At 44.1% G+C, this 19,223-nt stretch overlaps 1 protein-coding gene across 2 annotated transcripts in view; it reads left to right on the top strand.

The window, feature by feature from the left end:
* Positions 1–19,223, top strand: part of LOC120997090 (tyrosine-protein phosphatase non-receptor type 11-like) — a 147,835-nt gene that overhangs the window by 113,832 nt on the left and 14,780 nt on the right. For both annotated transcript variants that reach the window (XR_005778082.1, XM_040427032.1), the window contains exons 7-13: positions 2,643–2,739; positions 6,237–6,316; positions 7,343–7,498; positions 10,661–10,792; positions 16,603–16,757; positions 16,844–16,911; positions 17,901–18,052. Coding sequence is in view for 1 of the 2 variants with exons in the window: in XM_040427032.1 (XP_040282966.1) it covers positions 2,643–2,739; positions 6,237–6,316; positions 7,343–7,498; positions 10,661–10,792; positions 16,603–16,757; positions 16,844–16,911; positions 17,901–18,052 (840 nt within the window). In the remaining variant the exon portion in view is untranslated. The remainder of the gene's footprint in view (positions 1–2,642; positions 2,740–6,236; positions 6,317–7,342; positions 7,499–10,660; positions 10,793–16,602; positions 16,758–16,843; positions 16,912–17,900; positions 18,053–19,223) is intronic.

Here is a 19,223-nt window from a genome sequence, read left to right as displayed (position 1 = left end):
CCTCCTGAGCTCCACTGTCAGACGGAGGTAATCCTCCTCACCTGGCAATGCTGGCTGGTTTTTATGCCTGGCAAAACCCGGCCTGGAACATGGGGAGTAGTCACCCACCCAGCACTTTGACTAGTTCCAGCAAGAGCCGTCCCAGATCAGCTATACAGCCATACTAAATATTAAGGTGTCAAACAGTAACTGCTGCTGACACATAAAAACCGTCTTACTCCACCGTTGCCAGGAACCTCTGACACGTACCTATCATCCACGATGATCCTTCTACCTTCTTACAATATACGTGTGTGTGTGTGTGTGTGTGTATAATATATATAAATATATATATGTATATATATATATATATATATAATATATTATATGATCTATAGCTAAATCCGCAAAGAATTTCAGACTTAAAAACAACATATGATGATGAAGAGCGGAGATTTGCTTTAAATTCTCACCTCCTGGAGCTGTCCTGGCACTGAATTGGCTAATTAGATGTTGAATTGAACTCTTCTTGCGATGAAATGTCACAGGCCTATAAATATAGTGTGAAAAGTACCTGGCACATGTGGTAGAAAATGCCTTGAACGTGCTAAACCTTGTGAAATCGAAGGTGCTATATATGTTATGAAATGCTGCTCTGAGAGTTTTCTCCAGTGGTGGGTGAGAGAGATGTTAGGATTGCGACTAATCTATTAATATGGGTGTATGTGTGTGTGTGTATGTGTATATATGTGTATGTGTGTGTATATATATATATATATATATATATATATATATATATTATACACACACACATATGTATACACATATGTATGTGGATATACAGTGGATATAAAAAAAAGTCTACATACCCCTGTTAAAATGTCAGTTTCTGTTATGTAAAGAAATGAGACAAAGATAAATCATTTCAGAACTTTTTCCACCTTTTTAATGTGACCTAAAAACTACCACTCAATTGAAAAACAAACTGAAATCTTTTAGGTAGAGAGAAGAAAAAATATAAAAATTAAATAATATGGTTGCACAAGTGTTCACACCTTAATACTTTGTTGAAGCACCTTTTGATTTTATTACAGCACTCAGTCTTTTTGGGTATGAGTCTATCAGCATGGCACATTTTGGCTTGGCAAGATTTGCCCACTCTTCTTTATAAAAACACTCCAAATCTGTCAGATTGTGAGGGCATCTACTGATCACAGCCCTCTTCAGATCACCCCACAGATTTTCAATCGGATTCAGGTCTGGGCTCTGGCTGGGCCATTCCAAAATTTTAATCTTCTGGTGAAGCCATTCCTTTGTTGATTTGGATGTATGCTTTGGGTCGTTGTCATGCTGAAAGATGAAGTTCCTCTTCATGTTCAGCTTTCTAGGAGAAGCCTGAAGGTTTTGTGCCAATATTGACTGGTATTTGGAACTGTTCATAATTCCCTCTAGCTTAATTAAGGCCCCAGTTGCAGCTGAAGAAAAACAGCCCCTTGGCATGATGCTGCCACCACCATGCTTCACTGTGGGTATGGTGTTCTTTTGGTGATGTGCAGTGTTGTTTTTGCGCCAAACATATCTTTTGTAATTATGGCCAAAAAGTTCAACCTTGGTTTCATCAGACCATAACACCTTTTCCCACATGCTTTTGGGAGACTTCAGATGTGTTTTTGCAAATGTAGCCTGGCTTGGATGTTTTTCTTCGTAAGAAAAGGCTTTCGTCTTGCCACTCTACTCCATAGCCCAGACATATGAAGAATACGGGAGATCGTTGTCACATGTACCACACAGCCAGTACTTGACAGATATTCCTGCAGCTCCTTTAATGTTGCTGTAGGCCTCTTGGTAGCCTCCCAGACCAGTTTTTTTTCTTGTCTTTTCATCAATTTTGGAGGGACGTCCAGTTCTGTTGTGCCATATTTTCTCCACTTGATGATGACTGTCTTCACTGTGTTCCATGGTATATCTAATGCCTTGGAAATTGGTATATCTAATGCCTTGGTCCGCAATTCCGATCCAGAATAAAATAGAACATGTCCTATTCTTGTCCGCCATAGCGGACAAGAATAGGCATATTCCCTTAGTGCCAGCAATGTGCGGTCCGCAAAATGCGGAACGCACATTGCCGCTGTCCGTGTTTTGCGGATCCGCAAAACATACACGGATGTGTGAATGGACCTTTACAATGAGATCCCTCTGATGCTTTGGAAGCCCTCTGTGGACTATGGCTTTTGCTGTGGGATGCGACTAAGAAAATTTCAGGAAAGACCAACTAGAGCAGCTGAACTTAATCAGAGGCACTTTAAATGATGGCAGGTGTATGCTGACTCCTATTTAACATGATTTTGAATGTGATTGCTTAATTCTGAACACAGCTACATCCCCAGTTATAAGAGGGTGTGCACACTTATGCGACCACATTATTTTAGTTTTTTTTTTGTTTTCTTCCCTTCACCTAAAAGATTTCAGTTTGTTTTTCAATTCAGTTGTACAGTTTATAGGTCACATTAAAGGTGGAAAAAGTTCTGAAATGATTTATCTTTGTCTCATTTTTTTTTTTTACATCACAGAAACCTGATATTTTAATAGGGGTGTGTAGACTTTTTATAATAAATATATATAATTATAATAAAATTAATTGGTCATCTATTTCCTGTGGGCAGATGCTGCAGCAACAAGAATGTAAACTGCTCTATCCCAGAAAAGAAGGACAGCGGCCCGAGAACAAAAGCAAAAACAGATACAAGAATATTCTGCCATGTAAGTCTGAGTACAGCAATATACAGAGGAGTGAGGACAATGCCTAGCCTTCACCTCCAATGAACTAGTTAATGACAATACATATCACATAACCAAACATATTCATGGAACATAATGATGGAAAAGACTAGCTCCCAGGGTCCACTGCCCTGGCAAATGGAAATCACATAATCCATGCTTGAAAATCAGCCAAGAGAAAGGTAAAAGCAGGAAGGAGATACCGCTGCCGCCACACTTTCTGCAGTCCTGTAGAAATCCTCCTCCTCTTTGGCTGAGGAGCCCTTATCCAGGGGGGTGGTATAACAATATTTTAAGGGGCTAAAGTCTTGGGCTTATGATTTTTAGTTGGTTAGTGGGTATGTCAGTATGTCTGTAGAGGACAAAACAGGTTAATTGCAGACTAATCTAACTTTTAGCATCTGTATGATGTCACCGTATTGTAGCAGTATATATGGTCCACCGGTCGCTGTACAATGAAACTACACTAGTCAGTTGTGTTTATGATATACAGTTGCAAGAAAAAGTATGTGAACCCTTTGGAATGATATTGATTTCTGCACAAATTGGTCATAAAATGTGATCTGATCTTCATCGAAGTCACAACAATAGACAACCACAGTCTGCTTAAACTACCGTATATTCCGGCGTATAAGACGACTGGGCGTATAAGACGACCCCTAACTTTTCCATAAAAAATATAGGGTTTGGGCTATACTCGCCGTATAAGACTACCCCTGAATGCCCAGCCCTCCCTGTCCTCAAGACGATCTTCTCCAGTCCAGGGAACTGACTGGGATCTGTGGATGGCACTGTTATGAGGGGGATCTGTGGATGGCACTGTTATGAGGAGGGGGATCTGTGGATGGCACTGTTATGAGGGGGATCTGTGGATGGCACTGTTATGAGGAGGGGGATCTGTGGATGGCACTGTTATGGGGAGGGGGATCTGTGGATGGCACTGTTATGGGGAGGGGGATCTGTGGATGGCACTGTTATGGGGAGGGGGATCTGTGGATGGCACTGTTATGGGGAGGGGGATCTGTGGATGGCACTGTTATGGGGAGGGGGGTCTGTGGATGGCACTGTTATGGGGAGGGAGATCAGTGGATGACACTATATAGCATCTTATGCTAAATGTGTCATTCACAGATCCACCCCATGACAGTGCCATCCACAGATCCCCCCTAAACAGTGCCATCCACAGATCCCCTCCCCATAACAGTGCCATCCACAGATCCCCCTCCCATAACAGTGCCATCCACAGATCCCCCTCCCATAACAGTGCCATCCACAGATCCCCCTCCCCATAACAGTGCCATCCACAGATCCCCCTCCCCATAACAGTGCAATCCACAGATCCCCCTCCCCATAACAGTGCCATCCACAGATCCCCCTCCCCATAACAGTGCCATCCACAGATCCCCCTCCCCATAACAGTGCCATCCACAGATCCCCCTCCCCATAACAGTGCCATCCACAGATCCCCCTCCCCATAACAGTGCCATCCACAGATCCCCCTCCCCATAACAGTGCCATCCACAGATCCCCCTCCCCATAACAGTGCCATCCACAGATCCCCCTCCCCATAACAGTGCCATCCACAGATCCCCCTCCCCATAACAGTGCCATCCACAGATCCCCCTCCCCATAACAGTGCCATCCACAGATCCCCCTCCCCATAACAGTGCCATCCACAGATCCCCCTCCCCATAACAGTGCCATCCACAGATCCCCCTCCCCATAACAGTGCCATCCACAGATCCCCCTCCCCGCCGCTCAGAGGAGTATACATTTATTAACTGTAATCCGTAACTTTAACTTTAAATCAGCGCTCATCTCTTTACTAGGGTACCTTACTCTCAGCTCCGATAACAGGCAGTGCGGGCGGCGCTCACTCACTGACGTCACACGCCTGTGCCGCCTAGTGAGTGAGCGCCGCCTGCACTGCTTGTTACCGGAGCTGAGAGTAAGGTACCCTAGTAAACAGATGAGCGCTGATTTAAAGTTAAAGTTACGGAATACAGTTAATAAATGTATACTCCTCTGAGCCGCGGGTCCCTGTATATTCTAACCCCCAGGCAAGCGTCCCTGTCACCATGGGAACGCCTGGGGGATAGAATATACCATCGGATCTGAGTATACCCGGCGTATAGGACGACCCCCGACTTTTGAAAATAATTTCTAGTGTTAGAAAGTCGTCTTATACGCCGGAAAATACGGTAATAACACACACAGAATTAAATGTTACCATGTTTTTATTTTTATCGAACACACCATAGAAATGCATATCATTCCAAAGGGTTCACATACTTTTTCTTGCAACTGTATTAATGGGCTAAGGCCAAAGAAGGGAATCCTTTGTGTGAAAGGGTCCATATACACAGGCAGAATTCTGCCCATGACCACCAGCGATCAACTGTATAATAAGTTGGATCGACTCTCATTTAAGTATCTTTGACAGGTAATTGCCCAAATGAATGGAGGCATGAACGATCATTCCCTGCTTGGGATCATTGATGTAGTCCTTCCCGCTTTTATGTCATCATTATTATATACCTAATAGATGGAATTAGTCAGTACTTTTTTTAATGGGAAAATGATCATGAATGAGTGTTTGAAATGGCGATATTTTACCCAGTCATCTGCCCATGTAAAAGGCCCTTAAGGTGATACATGGTGTGGAGGAAAACGTTAAAAAATAAAGAGGACTCCCAGCTTTTCCTTCTTTAATCATCGTCTTCTCCCATTTTGTCGTGTATTACAATAAAATCTGAGAACGTATAAAGAAATCTTTTGTCCCCGAAGAGCTCAGCTGCGCCCCCTCCTTGCTGTCCTGTGTATGGCTGTAAGACAACTGACTGCAGCAGGAACCTCCCTCCCTTCTACCCTGCCTGCACAAGCACACAAAGATTAAACCCTACTGACAAACCGTGGAGGCTAAATTTTATCCAGCTTAGTGTTCCTTTGGGATCCTTAAAGGGGTTGGCCACTCTCCGGCTATTTGTGACCAGTAATATAGCCTTTGTTGATCTTCTGTGCCATTTTTTTATGAGCCATGTCCCTTTGTTATGCAAATATTCTGTGCTGTCCCCATAAAGGTACTGTCCATAACATGGCCACTGATGGAGGGTCCTGTGACCAGGCGAATCGCCTCCATGTGATGTCTCCATCATTCAGACACTTTGCACCAGCATTAAACTTCCAACAGAACAAGGGCAGATGCAGTGTATTAGAATGGAGGCGAGATCAGATGGAGGTGATGTGTCTGGTCACATGAATCTGCTTCAGCAGCCATCTTATGGACAAGACCTCTGTGTGGACAGCACAAAAGACTTATGAAATATAGAAAATGGTGTAGAATTTCAACAGACTATATTAGTAAGTGCCATATAATCATCTTACAAACACATTGTAAGAAAGTTGTCAACCCCTTTAAATTTGCATATGAAGTGTGATAAATCATAAAGTCGGAATAACAATTCTTCGTCGTTTTGCAGTTGATACTACAAGGGTGACTTTGAGAGATACAGATGACAGCACTCCCGGGTCAGATTATATTAATGCCAACTACATCAAGGTAATGACCTTGTCTGGTCCTATTCCAAATAATGATGTTGTGGGAGGTTGGTGGACACTGGGCGGTGACGTGGGAAATGCAAGATCTATAGATAAATACATGTTAAATGTGCAGCTATCCGTATGATTAAAGATTTTTTTGGGGTGTAAAATATTGATGACCTATTCTCAGGATAGGTCATCGATATCTGATCGGTGGGGGTCCAACTCCCGTCACCCCTGCCGATCAGCTGTTTGGTGAGCGCTGCAGCCTCTTACTAGGTCAGTGATGTCACATGGCCTAGGTGAATGAGCTCAGGCTGTAATACTAAGCACAGCCACTGTATAATATATGGTGCTGTGCTTTGTAAGCTGCACGGAGGCCACAGCACTCACTTGAGTGTAGGTCATCAATGTTGTGCTACTTGAAAAACCCCTTTAAGGACTCATGCACACGGCTGTATGTATTTTGCGGACCACAAAAAACGGATCTGCAAAAAATATGTATGACGTCCGTGTGCATTCCGTATTTTGCGGAACAGAACAGCTGGCCCCTAATGGAACAGTACTATCCTTGTCCGTAATGCGGACAGTAATTGGACATGTTCTATTTTTTTGCAGAACGGACATACGGAAACGGAATGCACACGGAGTAACTTCCTTTTATTTTTTGCCGACCCATTGAAATGAATGGTTCCGCATACAGTCCACAAAAAAACGGAGTGGACACGGAAAGAAAATACGTTTGTGTACATGAGTGTCTATCATTGCCTACGATTTGTCCATTACCCGTGCAATTCTCTTGTACTTATTATAGGAGACCTCTGCCATACAGAGCATCGGGGCTCTTTAGATCATGTCTGGCAGCTGCTTATCCCCTCAGCTGATCTGGGCTTGGTGGAGTCGGGGGGACAGTATGTTAATTAGCAGGTGGGACCCCCTAAGAATCTAATGATTGAGCCACCACCATTTCTGAGTTTGTAGATGTGATGTATAGTAGATAGTATGTACTATAATCCTTTCTATGTTTGTGGGTCTATATCCATAGAGTACTCTGGATGAGACACGGGGGAACCAGCCCTATAAAGTGTACATAGCCACTCAGGGATGCCTGCAGAACACCGTTTGTGACTTCTGGTCCATGGTCTATCAGGAGAACACGCATGTTATTGTCATGACTACCAAAGAGATGGAGCGCTCAAGGGTAAGCGGTGTGGGCTGGGTGGTGGTCTTCTTTATGATGCCCTCCACCTGTTGTCTGATTTCTCTCCTAACCTTATCTACCAAACCATCGTTGATCCTGCAGGAGCATAAAAAGTCTGGACAACTCTGGTTTATGCTCTGTTTTTAGTAAATACGTGTATTCTCCATTAATAACAGTGCTGGCGCATCTTTTCTTAGAATTCTGTGTGGTGCTGTGCTTTGTTATTCCTCCTGGAAATGTATAAAAGGACAACTAGGTGTTCCTCCCTACGCACGGAGATTCCATCCGATCATGACCTCCATCAGACTGTGTAGGTACGCAGGCAATGGGGTGCAAGTTGTCAAGTTATTTGTACATTTCCAGGAAGGATATCAGTCACCGTGTAGTCTTTTGTCTTCTAAAGTATGTCCCAATAATGTGTTCTGTACAATAGCATTAGCATGTCTTTTAAAGTACACCTTACACCAGATGCAGGTACTGTCAGCTACTGAATAATGCCCTTAAAGGGTTCTGCCATGATTGATGCAAATAAAATGAATATCAGACATCATATAGTACATGACAATCTTTCTAACAAAGCTAGAACCAGCCCTGTACCTCACATGGGTCCAGAGATCTCCACATTAATTGCTCTGGTAGCTCAGTGAGACGCACAAAAAAGTAAAAAACAGCAGGTGGCGCTATACAGATACTTTTTACTGAATAGCTCGCTGGCCATACCAACTTTTTAATTACATGAAATTACAAAAGTATTCAGATCCAGGTGCTGTTTTGAAAAATGCAGAGTATACTTCGAGACAAAACCCAGGATTTTTATTGATGGCCTCAGGGTAGGGCATCAATATTAGATTGGTGGGGGTCCCAGCATCCCCAACAATCAGCTTTTACCATGTAGCTTCAGAAGTGTGCATTGGAACTAAATACCTCCATTCACTATTCTGCTCCCACAAGCGTAGATATTGAGATACCTGGCTCAATCATTCACAAGTACTTCCCACTGGACTCCTAAGCCCAGAATGAGATCATTCCCCTCACTGATCATCCCGAACATAGATTGTTCAGGAAGAAAAGAACCGTTTTGAATGCACTGTGTTTGGGCTGTGTGAGTGCAGAGAGGAAGACACTTCTGAGGGCTCTTTCTTGGGCTGCAGTGGAGCTACAGCTGTGATCTTGGTCTAGGATTGAGGTGTTGGGCTACTTTCACACTTGCGGCAGTGTGATCCGGCGTGCAGTTCCGTCGTCGGAACTGCCCGCCGGATGCGCCGATTTGGATGTGACTGAAAGCATTTGTGAGACGGATCCGTGCGGATCCGTCTCACAAATGCTTTGCAAGAACAGATCCAGCTCTCCGCTTGTCATGCGGACAGACTGATCCGTCTTGTATTTTTTTTCACATTTTTACCAGTCTGCGCAGGACGGATCCGGCATTCTGGTATTTTGAATGGGACTATTTTGAACGGCTCTAATACATTCCTATGGGGAAAAATGCCGAATCCGGCATTCAGGCAAGTCTTCAGTTTTTTTCGCTGGAGATAAAACCGTACCATGCTACGGTTTTATCTTTTGCCTGATCAGTCAAAACGACTGAACTGAAGACATCCTGATGCATCCTGAACGGATTACTCTCCATTCAGAATGCATGGGGATATGCCTGATCAGTTCTTTTCCGGTATAGATCCCCTGTGACTGAACTCTATGCCGGAAAAGAAAAACGCTAGTGTGAAAGTACCCTTAGCTGACACAAAAATTTAGTTGCAGCAGTTAGAAGCAGGTCCCGGTGTGAGCAGCGTAAGTCTGCAGCTCTCATTCCCAACCTGGTTTTTAAAGTCTGTATCCCTGGTTTTATGGCAGTTAACATCACCATCCCGGTCTTGTTTTAAAGCTTAGATTGTGAAGGTTGCAGCTATTGTTGAATTGAAGCCTGTCCTATTTCAGATTAAAGCAACCCCCCTTCCTTCACCCGGCTGTGATCTCAGCCAGCTTCAAGGACCTGAGAGGGGTCAATGCTGGGTATCCTGACAGTCTGTAGGGATGAGAGACTCCCTATATAATTGTAAATGCCCATCAATGATAATGTGAGGGGAGGTTCTCCTTCACTGAAGCCAGGACACCATTAAAGGGGTTGTCTCACTTCAGCAAATGGCATTTATCATGTAGACGAAGTTAATATAAAGCACTTACTAATGTATTATAATTGTTTATATTGCCTCCTTTGCTGGCTTGATTCATTTTTCCATCACATTATACACTGCTTGTTTCCATGGTTACGACCACCCTGCAGTCCATCAGTGGTCACTCTTGCATCCTATAGGAAAAGGTGGTGTGGCCAGGAGCGTGGGAGAGCACATAGGCACACATGCGCAGCAGATGCCGTAACCCCTAGCAGTGTGTAGAGCGATGGAAAAATGAGGCCAGCAAAGGAGGCAGTGTGGACAATCGCAATACATTAGTAAGTGCCTTGTATTGTCTACGTGATAAATGCCATTGCCTGAAGTGAGAGAATCCCTTTAAGGAAGAAATAACTCTACTTTTGATTAACAACAATTTGATTAAAATAAAATTATTATTATTATAATTTTTTTTTTTTTTTTTAACTGTACATGACCCCAGGGAGAGGGTAAAATGGACTTCAGTGCATGTTAAACCCCCTTCTCCCTATCCATGATACATCATACTTGCTCTCTGATTGTCACTTGTCTTTTTTCAAGAAAGGAGTGAAAAGATGAGTGTTTGCTCATCTGATCATCCCTCTGTGCCATTCATTGATGCCACGATGCATATATTTACCAGCATCCAGATAACCGCATCAAATGAGTCGCACCGAACCCACAATCATCAATAAAGTTTCCATTTTATATTATCCCTGACCTTTCCATACCTGACCTTACTGTATTCAGGCCTCTTTTCTGGGTTGGCATTACCTGTCTTTTCTCTCCCTGTGAATAATGGTTCCTGTGGAAGCACCATGGAGGATGCTCACCCTCCAGTCTACAATTTGGGGTAGACTGGTGTGTGCATTCATTATTTTGCAGCATTATTTGCTTTCTGGCTTGGATATGATACGTTCAGAGGCCATACTTCAAATCTCTTAGCAGAGCACTAAATAGAACAGACTGCCCTAAATGTGCATCCTTTTAAAGGCTTGTGTCTCTACCATTACAGAAAAAATGTTTTCGTTATTGGCCCGAGGAAAACTGTTCCAAGGACTACGGCTGCATTCGAGTTCTGAGCCTGGCCTTACATCAAGAAAAGGATTATTTCCTGCGGGAGTTACAGATGTCGCGCACAGATAGTGTAAGACTTTAAATGTCGCTCTTCATTGTAGTATCCATGCAGCAATGTGCAGCTTTCCTCACCGGACATGTCCATTACATTATTCTCCATTACCCAAGTAACATCCGGCACCTTTCTGTGGTTAAATGAATTGAATGCCGACCATTTAACTCTGCTTCGTTTTCAAATTCAAAAAAATTCTGGCCTTTTAACCTCTTAGATTCCATGTCCTTAGCGAACACAACAGAGGGAAGGGGCTCCCTCTGTCACCTCATCAGCAACCCTGCACCATGATCATATGGGTTTCCGAATGAAGTTCCCAAATCTGCCATCTTTGCTCTTCTATTAGAACTGGTCATAGACATACATAACACACTACGATAGAAAGGGATTGCAGTGTATGATATGAACGATCAGAGGATCGCATGTTTATTGGGTATCTGTTATCAGATTTGTACCTATGAAACTGCTAATTTGTTGCATGTGCACTTGGTAGCTAAAGGGAGCAGTGTTGGTCCCATGTTCATGTGTCCCCCCCCCCCCCCCCCCCCCCCCCCATTGCTGAGCAGAATGAAGTTTTAATATATACAAATTAGGGGTGCACCGAAATGAAAATTCTGGTCCGAAACCGAAAATTCAGGATGCCCTTGACCGAAAACCGAAACCGAAACTGCCTTTTTGCCCAAATACTTTTAAAATACTTTTTTTTAATGATTTTATTAATAATTCTTTTTCATGAATGAAATTCATCTGTGGGTGCCGCTGTTATGGAGAGGGGGATCTGTGGGTGGCGCTGTTATGGAGAGGGGGATCTGTGGGTGGCGCTGTTATGGAGAGGGTGATCTGTGGGTGGCGCTGTTATGGAGAGGGGGATCTGTGGGTGGCGCTGTTATGGAGAGGGGGATCTGTGGGTGGCGCTGTTATGGAGAGGGGGATCTGTGGGTGGCGCTGTTATGGAGAGGGGGATCTGTGGGTGGCGCTGTTATGGAGAGGGGGATCTGTGGGTGGCGCTGTTATGGAGAGGGGGATCTGTGGGTGGCGCTGTTATGGAGAGGGGGATCTGTGGGTGGCGCTGTTATGGAGAGGGGGATCTGTGGGTGGCGCTGTTATGGAGAGGGGGATCTGTGGGTGGCGCTGTTATGGAGAGGGGGATCTGTGGGTGGCGCTGTTATGGAGAGGGGGATCTGTGGGTGGCGCTGTTATGGAAAGGGGGATCTGTGCACTGTTATGGGCATAACAGTGCACAGATCCCTTTCCCCATAACAGTGCACAGATCCCTTTCCCCATAACAGTGCACAGATCCCTTTCCCCATAACAGTGCACAGATCCCTTTCCCCATAACAGTGCACAGATCCCTTTCCCCATAACAGTGCACAGATCCCTTTCCCCATAACAGTGCACAGATCCCTTTCCCCATAACAGTGCACAGATCCCTTTCCCCATAACAGTGCACAGATCCCTTTCCCCATAACAGTGCACAGATCCCTTTCCCCATAACAGTGCACAGATCCCTTTCCCCATAACAGTGCACAGATCCCTTTCCCCATAACAGTGCACAGATCCCTTTCCCCATAACAGTGCACAGATCCCCCCCTCCCCATAGCAGTGCCATAGACCGATCCCCCTACCCATAACAGCCCCGGCCCTGCTGCTCACAGCATCACTCACTGCATCTTTATTTTACCTTACAATCGTGACGCTCCAGTAACAACTCTGCAGGCAGAGGGGAGGGCGGTGTAACGTCACTTACTCACGTGACGCACCTGCTCCGCCCACTTTATGAATGAAGGAGGCGGAGCAGGCGCGTCACGTGAGTAAGTGACGTTACGCCGCCCTCCGCTCTGCCTGCAGAGTTGTTAGTTACTGGAGCCTCACGATTGTAAGGTAAAATAAAGATGCAGTGACGAAGTAAACCGCCCGCCCGCAGATGGTGGGTGACAAATCCCACACCCCATATTTTCGGCCGATATGTAACAATATCGGCCGAAGTGGATTAGGTGCATTTTCGGCCGATATTTTCGGCTGCCGGAATTTCGGTGCACCCCTAATACAAATGAGTCTCTAGGAGCAACATGGGCATTGCTATTACACCTGAATGCTCGTCTCTATCTAACTGGCGCACTCTCTGAACATGATCACGCCTGCCCAGCTTTCTTAATCAAAGTGCACTTGGTGAGACAGTTGCAGAGAGAGAAGAGCCTCTAAGTGTAACAGCAAACCGTTGCTCCTAGAGGCTCATTTGCATATATTAAAACATCATTTTTCTCAGCAATGCCTGCACAAATGAACATGGGACCAACACAGATGCCTTCAGCTGCCAAGCGCACATGTAACAGGTCAGCCAGTGTCATAGGTGCAAATCTGCTGACAGATGCACTTTAAGTCACCTCCTGGCACTTAAAGAAAAGTTCATAAAAGTTTGAAAAAGTAACATTCCAAACAAAAAAAATATATTAATCACTCTTTGTCCCTTATAAAAGTTATTTGGAAAAAACCCTAAAACTAAACTAACTTGTATGTAGCCCAAAATGGTGCCATTAAAAATACAACTTGTCCCACGAAAAGAATTCTGAGTCCTCAAGGTTCAAAATGGCTGTCTCCTTAACGCAGAACGCCGTACATGTACGTTGGGAGATGCATTGCCAAAATACATTGCACCGTACATGCACGGCGGGCACCGGAGCGGTGCCCGCCCGATCACTGCAGGGGTCCGGCAGTCCCTGGTAGCCGTGCCCCTGCTGTATCCACCGGCATCGCTGTAAAAGCCGATGCTGGCGGATTAACCCCTTCTATGCCGCGGTCAGCACTGACCGCGACATAGTAGGGGTTTGTGTTGGGTGAGGGAGCGCATCAGGTCCCTGCGCTTCTGTGGCGGGGACTCGATTTGTCAGAAGGCAGCCCGATGCCGTGCAGAGGCTGCCCAATGCCTTGCACGGCATCGGGACCTGCCTTCTACGGGTGCCCAGGAGAACCAGCCTCAGGCTTGGTCTCCTAGGCAACCTGTTAGTGTATTACTCAGTGTAATACACGAACAGGCAATGCATTACAATACAGATGTATTGTAATGCATTGCAGAGGGGATCAGACCCACAAAAGTTGAAGTCCCAGAGTGGGACAGAAATAAAGTTAAAAAAATAAAGTGTTTTCAATAAAAAAAAGTTTCAAGTTAAAAAAAAAGGAAAAAACTCCCCTTTCTGTATTGTTCGTGTGAAAGAGGCCTTAGATTGGTACTATTTTTGGGGGCATATGCCTTTTTGATCGCTTGGTGTTGCACTTTTAGTGATGTAAGGAGACAAAAATGGCTTTTTGACAGTTTTTAATTTTTTATTTATTATGGTGTCTATCGGACGGGGTGGATCATGTGATATATTTATAGAGCCGGTCGTTACAGACGCAGCTATACCTAAATGTGTGTTTTTTTTTATTTATTTTTTATTATAAAAAAATATGCCCCCAAAAATAGTACCAATCTAAGGCCTCTTTCACATAAACGATACAGATTGGCTCAGAATAGGATCAGGTTGCGTTCAGTTGTTTCCGCGTGGGTGCAATGCGTTTTTCACGCGCGTGATAAAAAATGCATTGCATCCGTACTTGCTTCTGGATGCGATGCGTTTTTCACTGAAGCCCCATTCAGCGCTCATGTACACAGACCCATTGAAATGAATGGGTCAGGATTCAGTGCGGGTGCTGTGTGTTCACGTCACGCATTGCACCCGTGCGGAAAACTCGATCGTGTGAGAGGGGCCTAACAGTCATCTCATCCCGCCAAAAAATTAGCCCCTACATAGGACAATCGCCCAAAAAAACAAAAAAAAAACTATGCCTCTCAGACTATGGAGTCACTAAAACATGATTTAAATATTATTTTTTTTACATTGTGTTAAATGTAAAAAATAAAAATAAAATAATATACATATTAGGTATCGCCGCTTCCGTAACAACCTGCTCTATAAAAATACCACATGACCTAACCCCTCAGGTGAACACCGTAAAAAAAAAATTAAAACTGTGTCAAAGCCATTTTTTTGTCACCTTACATCACAAAAAGTGTATTGTCAAGCAATCAAAAAGTCATATGCACCCCAAAATAGTACCCATCAAACCATAATCTCATCCCGCAAAAATGATTCCCTACCTAAGAATCGCCCAAAAAAAAAAAAAATATGACTCTGACTATGATGATACTAAAACATGATTTTTTTATTTATTTTTTTGTTTAAAAAATATTAGTGTATAAAACTTAAATAAAAAAAAGGATACATATTAGGTATCGCCGCGTCAGTAACAACCTTCTCTATAAAAAATATTACATGATTTAACCCCTCAGGTGAAGACTGTAAAAAAAAGTGTCAAAGCCATTTTGTCACCTTACATCACTAAAAGTGTAATAGCAAGTGATTAAACAGTCATATGCACCCCAAAATAGTACCAATCAAACTGTCATCTCATACTGAAAAAAATGAGCCCCTACATAAGACAGTCGCCCAAAAAATTTAAAAAATATGGCTTTCAAAATATGGAGACACAAAAAAAATCATTTTTTTTTTTCAAAAATGCTTTTTTATGTAAAACTGAAACACAACCAAGGATCCAGAGATCTGCTCCATAGCCTGCCCTATAATCCTGGCACATGTGTACCAAAAAATACTGCTAAAAGAACATGCATGGTACTTTTTTAAAGCCTCTGCTGCTCCAAGCAGAAATGGTTAAGTAAAGTGCCAGTATTCCTGCGAGGAGCATATATACGTATCCATGAAAATCAGGCTTCACACTCCCAGGCTTGAATTGATTTAATTTTTTTCCCACATTTTTCTTGAAATATTTGCACATAATGACTAGTTTTCCATTCAGTGCTGTGACACTTCCGTCTAGTTCTGCAGCCTTCTCTAGATCATGGAAAGTGACAGCTCCCCTGTAGCGGTGCTCACCCATATGTAATTGGATAATAAACACATCTTTGTCCGCTTCTCGTCAGACTTCAGGCAGATCAGAGGGCTCGGAACCTGCTGCCGACATTACATCTCCCAGACATTTCTGTAATTACCGATACTGGAGGCGGCATGATAGTAACTGCTAGATGTTGTGTATTGCCTACCATTATGTAGCTGCCCCAATGATACAAACAAACAAGCAAAAAAATAAAGAAACGTGTCTCTTTCTAAGGAAAACAAGCCCACTGATGTGTCATGTAATACAAGCGGACTCTACGTATCAAGCCTTTTATTTGCATCATGGGGGCATGTTCTGGGCGCCAACCCGTCAGTTTATCTTGCATATGCACGCCTTTGCAACCAAGAACAACATAATCTGCCGTATATGTAAGAGCCTGAGGACATTACTGTCTCTAAGGACAGTGACAGATTAAAGGGGTTTTGTGCACTTAAATTTAAAGTCCAACCTGCTCGCCTTCTCTCCATTATGGTTCCCTGCCTCCCTTCTGTGGTCTTCAGGTCTCTGTCCTGCAAGTTCACATTCACACTGCTCCTGATAATAATACTCCACAAAGAATGTTTGTCCTGCTTTCCGTAGCTCCTCCGACAGACTCCTTTTGAAGAGGGCTTGCCACTTTTGCTGATGCAGGGCATTTTCTGCAGGTGACACCACACCTTTGCATGCACTACCCAATCAATGTCACTTGTGCCATAGTCAAAACCAGTTACACACGGAATACAAACTGTAAAAGACTGAGGTCCAGGCATGTTTACTCTCTCAACAGGCATAGTACTGCCTCAGTCACCCATAACACAGTAATGTCCCTGAGAAGGCAGCCTATGAATTCACTCCAAACACGAAATCCAGTCACCTAACCAAGATATTTACTCACCTAGGAGGAACCTCCAAGGCACATATGGCACTATCAATATCTGAGCTGGCCAGACCACGGGGTACCGAACGAGCCCGGAGGTGTCCTCAGCTTCCTAGAAGAAATTAATGCAGTGCAACAAAGTATCCCAGGGTCCGGACCTATAGTGGTGCACTGCAGGTATGGGTTGTGCGATGCCGTAAGATGTCCGGATGTCCTGTCGGGTGATGAACTTTTAACTGAAACCTTTTTCTTTTTCCTTTCAGTGCTGGAATTGGGCGGACCGGTACCATCATAGTTATTGATATTCTGGTCGACATTATAAACAGACAAGGTAAATCTCCAGTTTAATTAGGGCTTAAAGGGGTTTTCTGAGATTTTTATACTGAGTACCTGTTTGGTGGGGGTCAGACACCCAGGACCTCCCGCCAGTCAGGTGTTTGAGAAGGCACTGGGGCTCCTGTGAGCGCCGTAGCCTTCTCTCAGCTTTTCCTGGTCCAGTAATGACACGTTTATCAGTCACGTGGCCAAGGACCAGCACAGACCCTGAGCACAATACAAAGCGCAGCCGCTATACAATGTATGGCGCTGTGCTTGGTAAGCTGGGAGAAGGCCCTAGTGCTCACAGAAGCACCAGTGCCTTCTCAAAACAGCTGATCGGCGGGGGACCCGGGTGTCAGACCTGCACCGATCAGATACTGATGGCCTATCCTGAGGATCGGTCATCAGTATAAAAGTCTCAGAAAACTCTTTTAAACCCTTACTGAAAGTACAGGAGGTCCAGCGGCACTTCCCAAAGCGCTCTGCCCCTTCGGCCTGAATCAGCACTGCTGTGCTTTCCCAGCATGCGGAGTACGTATCCTTAAAAACCTATATAGGATCCATACTCCCCATGCTGGAAAAGCGATGCAAGCTGAAGGTGCGGAGTGCTCTGAGAAGCTCCGCTGCAACTTCTGTACTTTCAGTAAAGGTTTAGTTCCCCTTTAAAGGGAACCAGTCACTAGATTTTAGGGCACTAAACCTACAGCATGAAATACAGCTGGGCTTTATGGTTCTAGACATGTCGCTCTCAAAACAGTTATAGCATTGTGTCTAAAAATGTATAATTCCTCGCATGCTGCGTGTAAGTCATAGAGTCTGGTGGCATCCAGTGCATGCGCTGTGCGCAGATCTTCACTGCACATGCGCCGGATGCTGGAGTTCTGGCAATTACTCAATGACCAGGACCTAGAAAGGCAAGTTCCCAGAGTTATAAACTCTTCTAATATTAGTACGTTATATGCTTTGAAGTGTGAGAGGGTTTATTGTGTTCCCCACATCCAGGTTTGGACTGTGACATTGACATCCCCAAAACCATTCAGATGGTGAGACAGCAGCGCTCGGGAATGGTGCAGACAGAGGCTCAGTATAAATTTATTTACATGGCCGTGCAGAAGTATATCGAGACCAGGAAGAAGTATGTGGAGGACGAGCAGGTGAGAGGATTTAATTTCCCTGGACGGCAGCGCTTCTTGCAATAAAACAGATGGAAGTAAATGGCCAGTAAACCTGCGTCTTGACTTGGGCAATGGCCTGCAAACTGAGATCCGTAAATAAAATGAAGCTATAGTCGGCGTTAACCTTGTATAGATTTGGAGGGAACAGCGCCATTTACTGTGAAAAATAGGTTTTATGCTCTCTTAAATGGGAAGTAAAAATTTCCGCTATAGGAAATGCTACTTCTATGTCTTCCATTTTGACAGCTGCGTTCATGAGACCTGGGAACGGCCATAGAATTAGACGCTCATGCCAAATCTGCAGTTGTCTTTTAGACTTGCGTTTGCTATAATATGACATAAGGCATAATCGCTTCTGTATACTAAGGAGACGCTTCTGTATATGCATTGCTTACAATTGGATGTATGCAGTGTCGCACTGTATGGCATTGCTGCCTTATGAGCGTAGATTTTATGGATTTACCCCTAAGGCTACATGCACACGACCAGTGTGCGGTCTGCAAATTGCGGATCCGCAAAACACAGATGGTGTCCATGTGAGTTCCGCAATTTGCGGAACGGTGCGGACAGCCATTAATATGATTGCCTATTCTTGTCCGCAAAACGGACAATAGGACAGGTTATATAATTTTTTTCGGACCTCGGAACGGAGCAACAGATGCGGAAAGCACACGGAGTGCTGTCCGCATCTTTTGCGGCCCCATTGAAGTGAATGGGTCCGCATCCAAGTCGCAGATACTTTTTTTTGAATCAGGTAATTTTTATTAGATATTTTCCAAAACAAAAGATGTTGTGACATCTAAAAATCCCTCCCACAAAACCTTTCAAGGCAAGAGCAATCTAACAAAGTCCCATAATAACAAGGTCCGGCATGTTAGCAAAGCAATATCACAAAGCTCGACACAGGATTACATCGCAATATAGATCCATATTTTGATCTATGATATACATTAATCATGTACATACAGACATAAAAACATGACGTTCTGTGTATACATTTCAGGAGACTCCTGAAGCAACTAGTTCAGTCAAATCAAATCAAATAGCCCTAGAATACTTCCTTGTACCCCCTCTAGTAACCTCTTCCATACCCCCATTCACACACTTACACTTGGATATTATAATGTTGAATCCATAGTGACCAGATTTT

Source organism: Bufo bufo, chromosome 1, assembly GCF_905171765.1.
Source record: "Bufo bufo chromosome 1, aBufBuf1.1, whole genome shotgun sequence".
Classification (NCBI taxonomy): Eukaryota; Metazoa; Chordata; class Amphibia; order Anura; family Bufonidae; genus Bufo; species Bufo bufo.
Note: the sequence above shows the minus strand (reverse complement) of the source record. Positions and strands in the feature narration are given on the sequence as shown.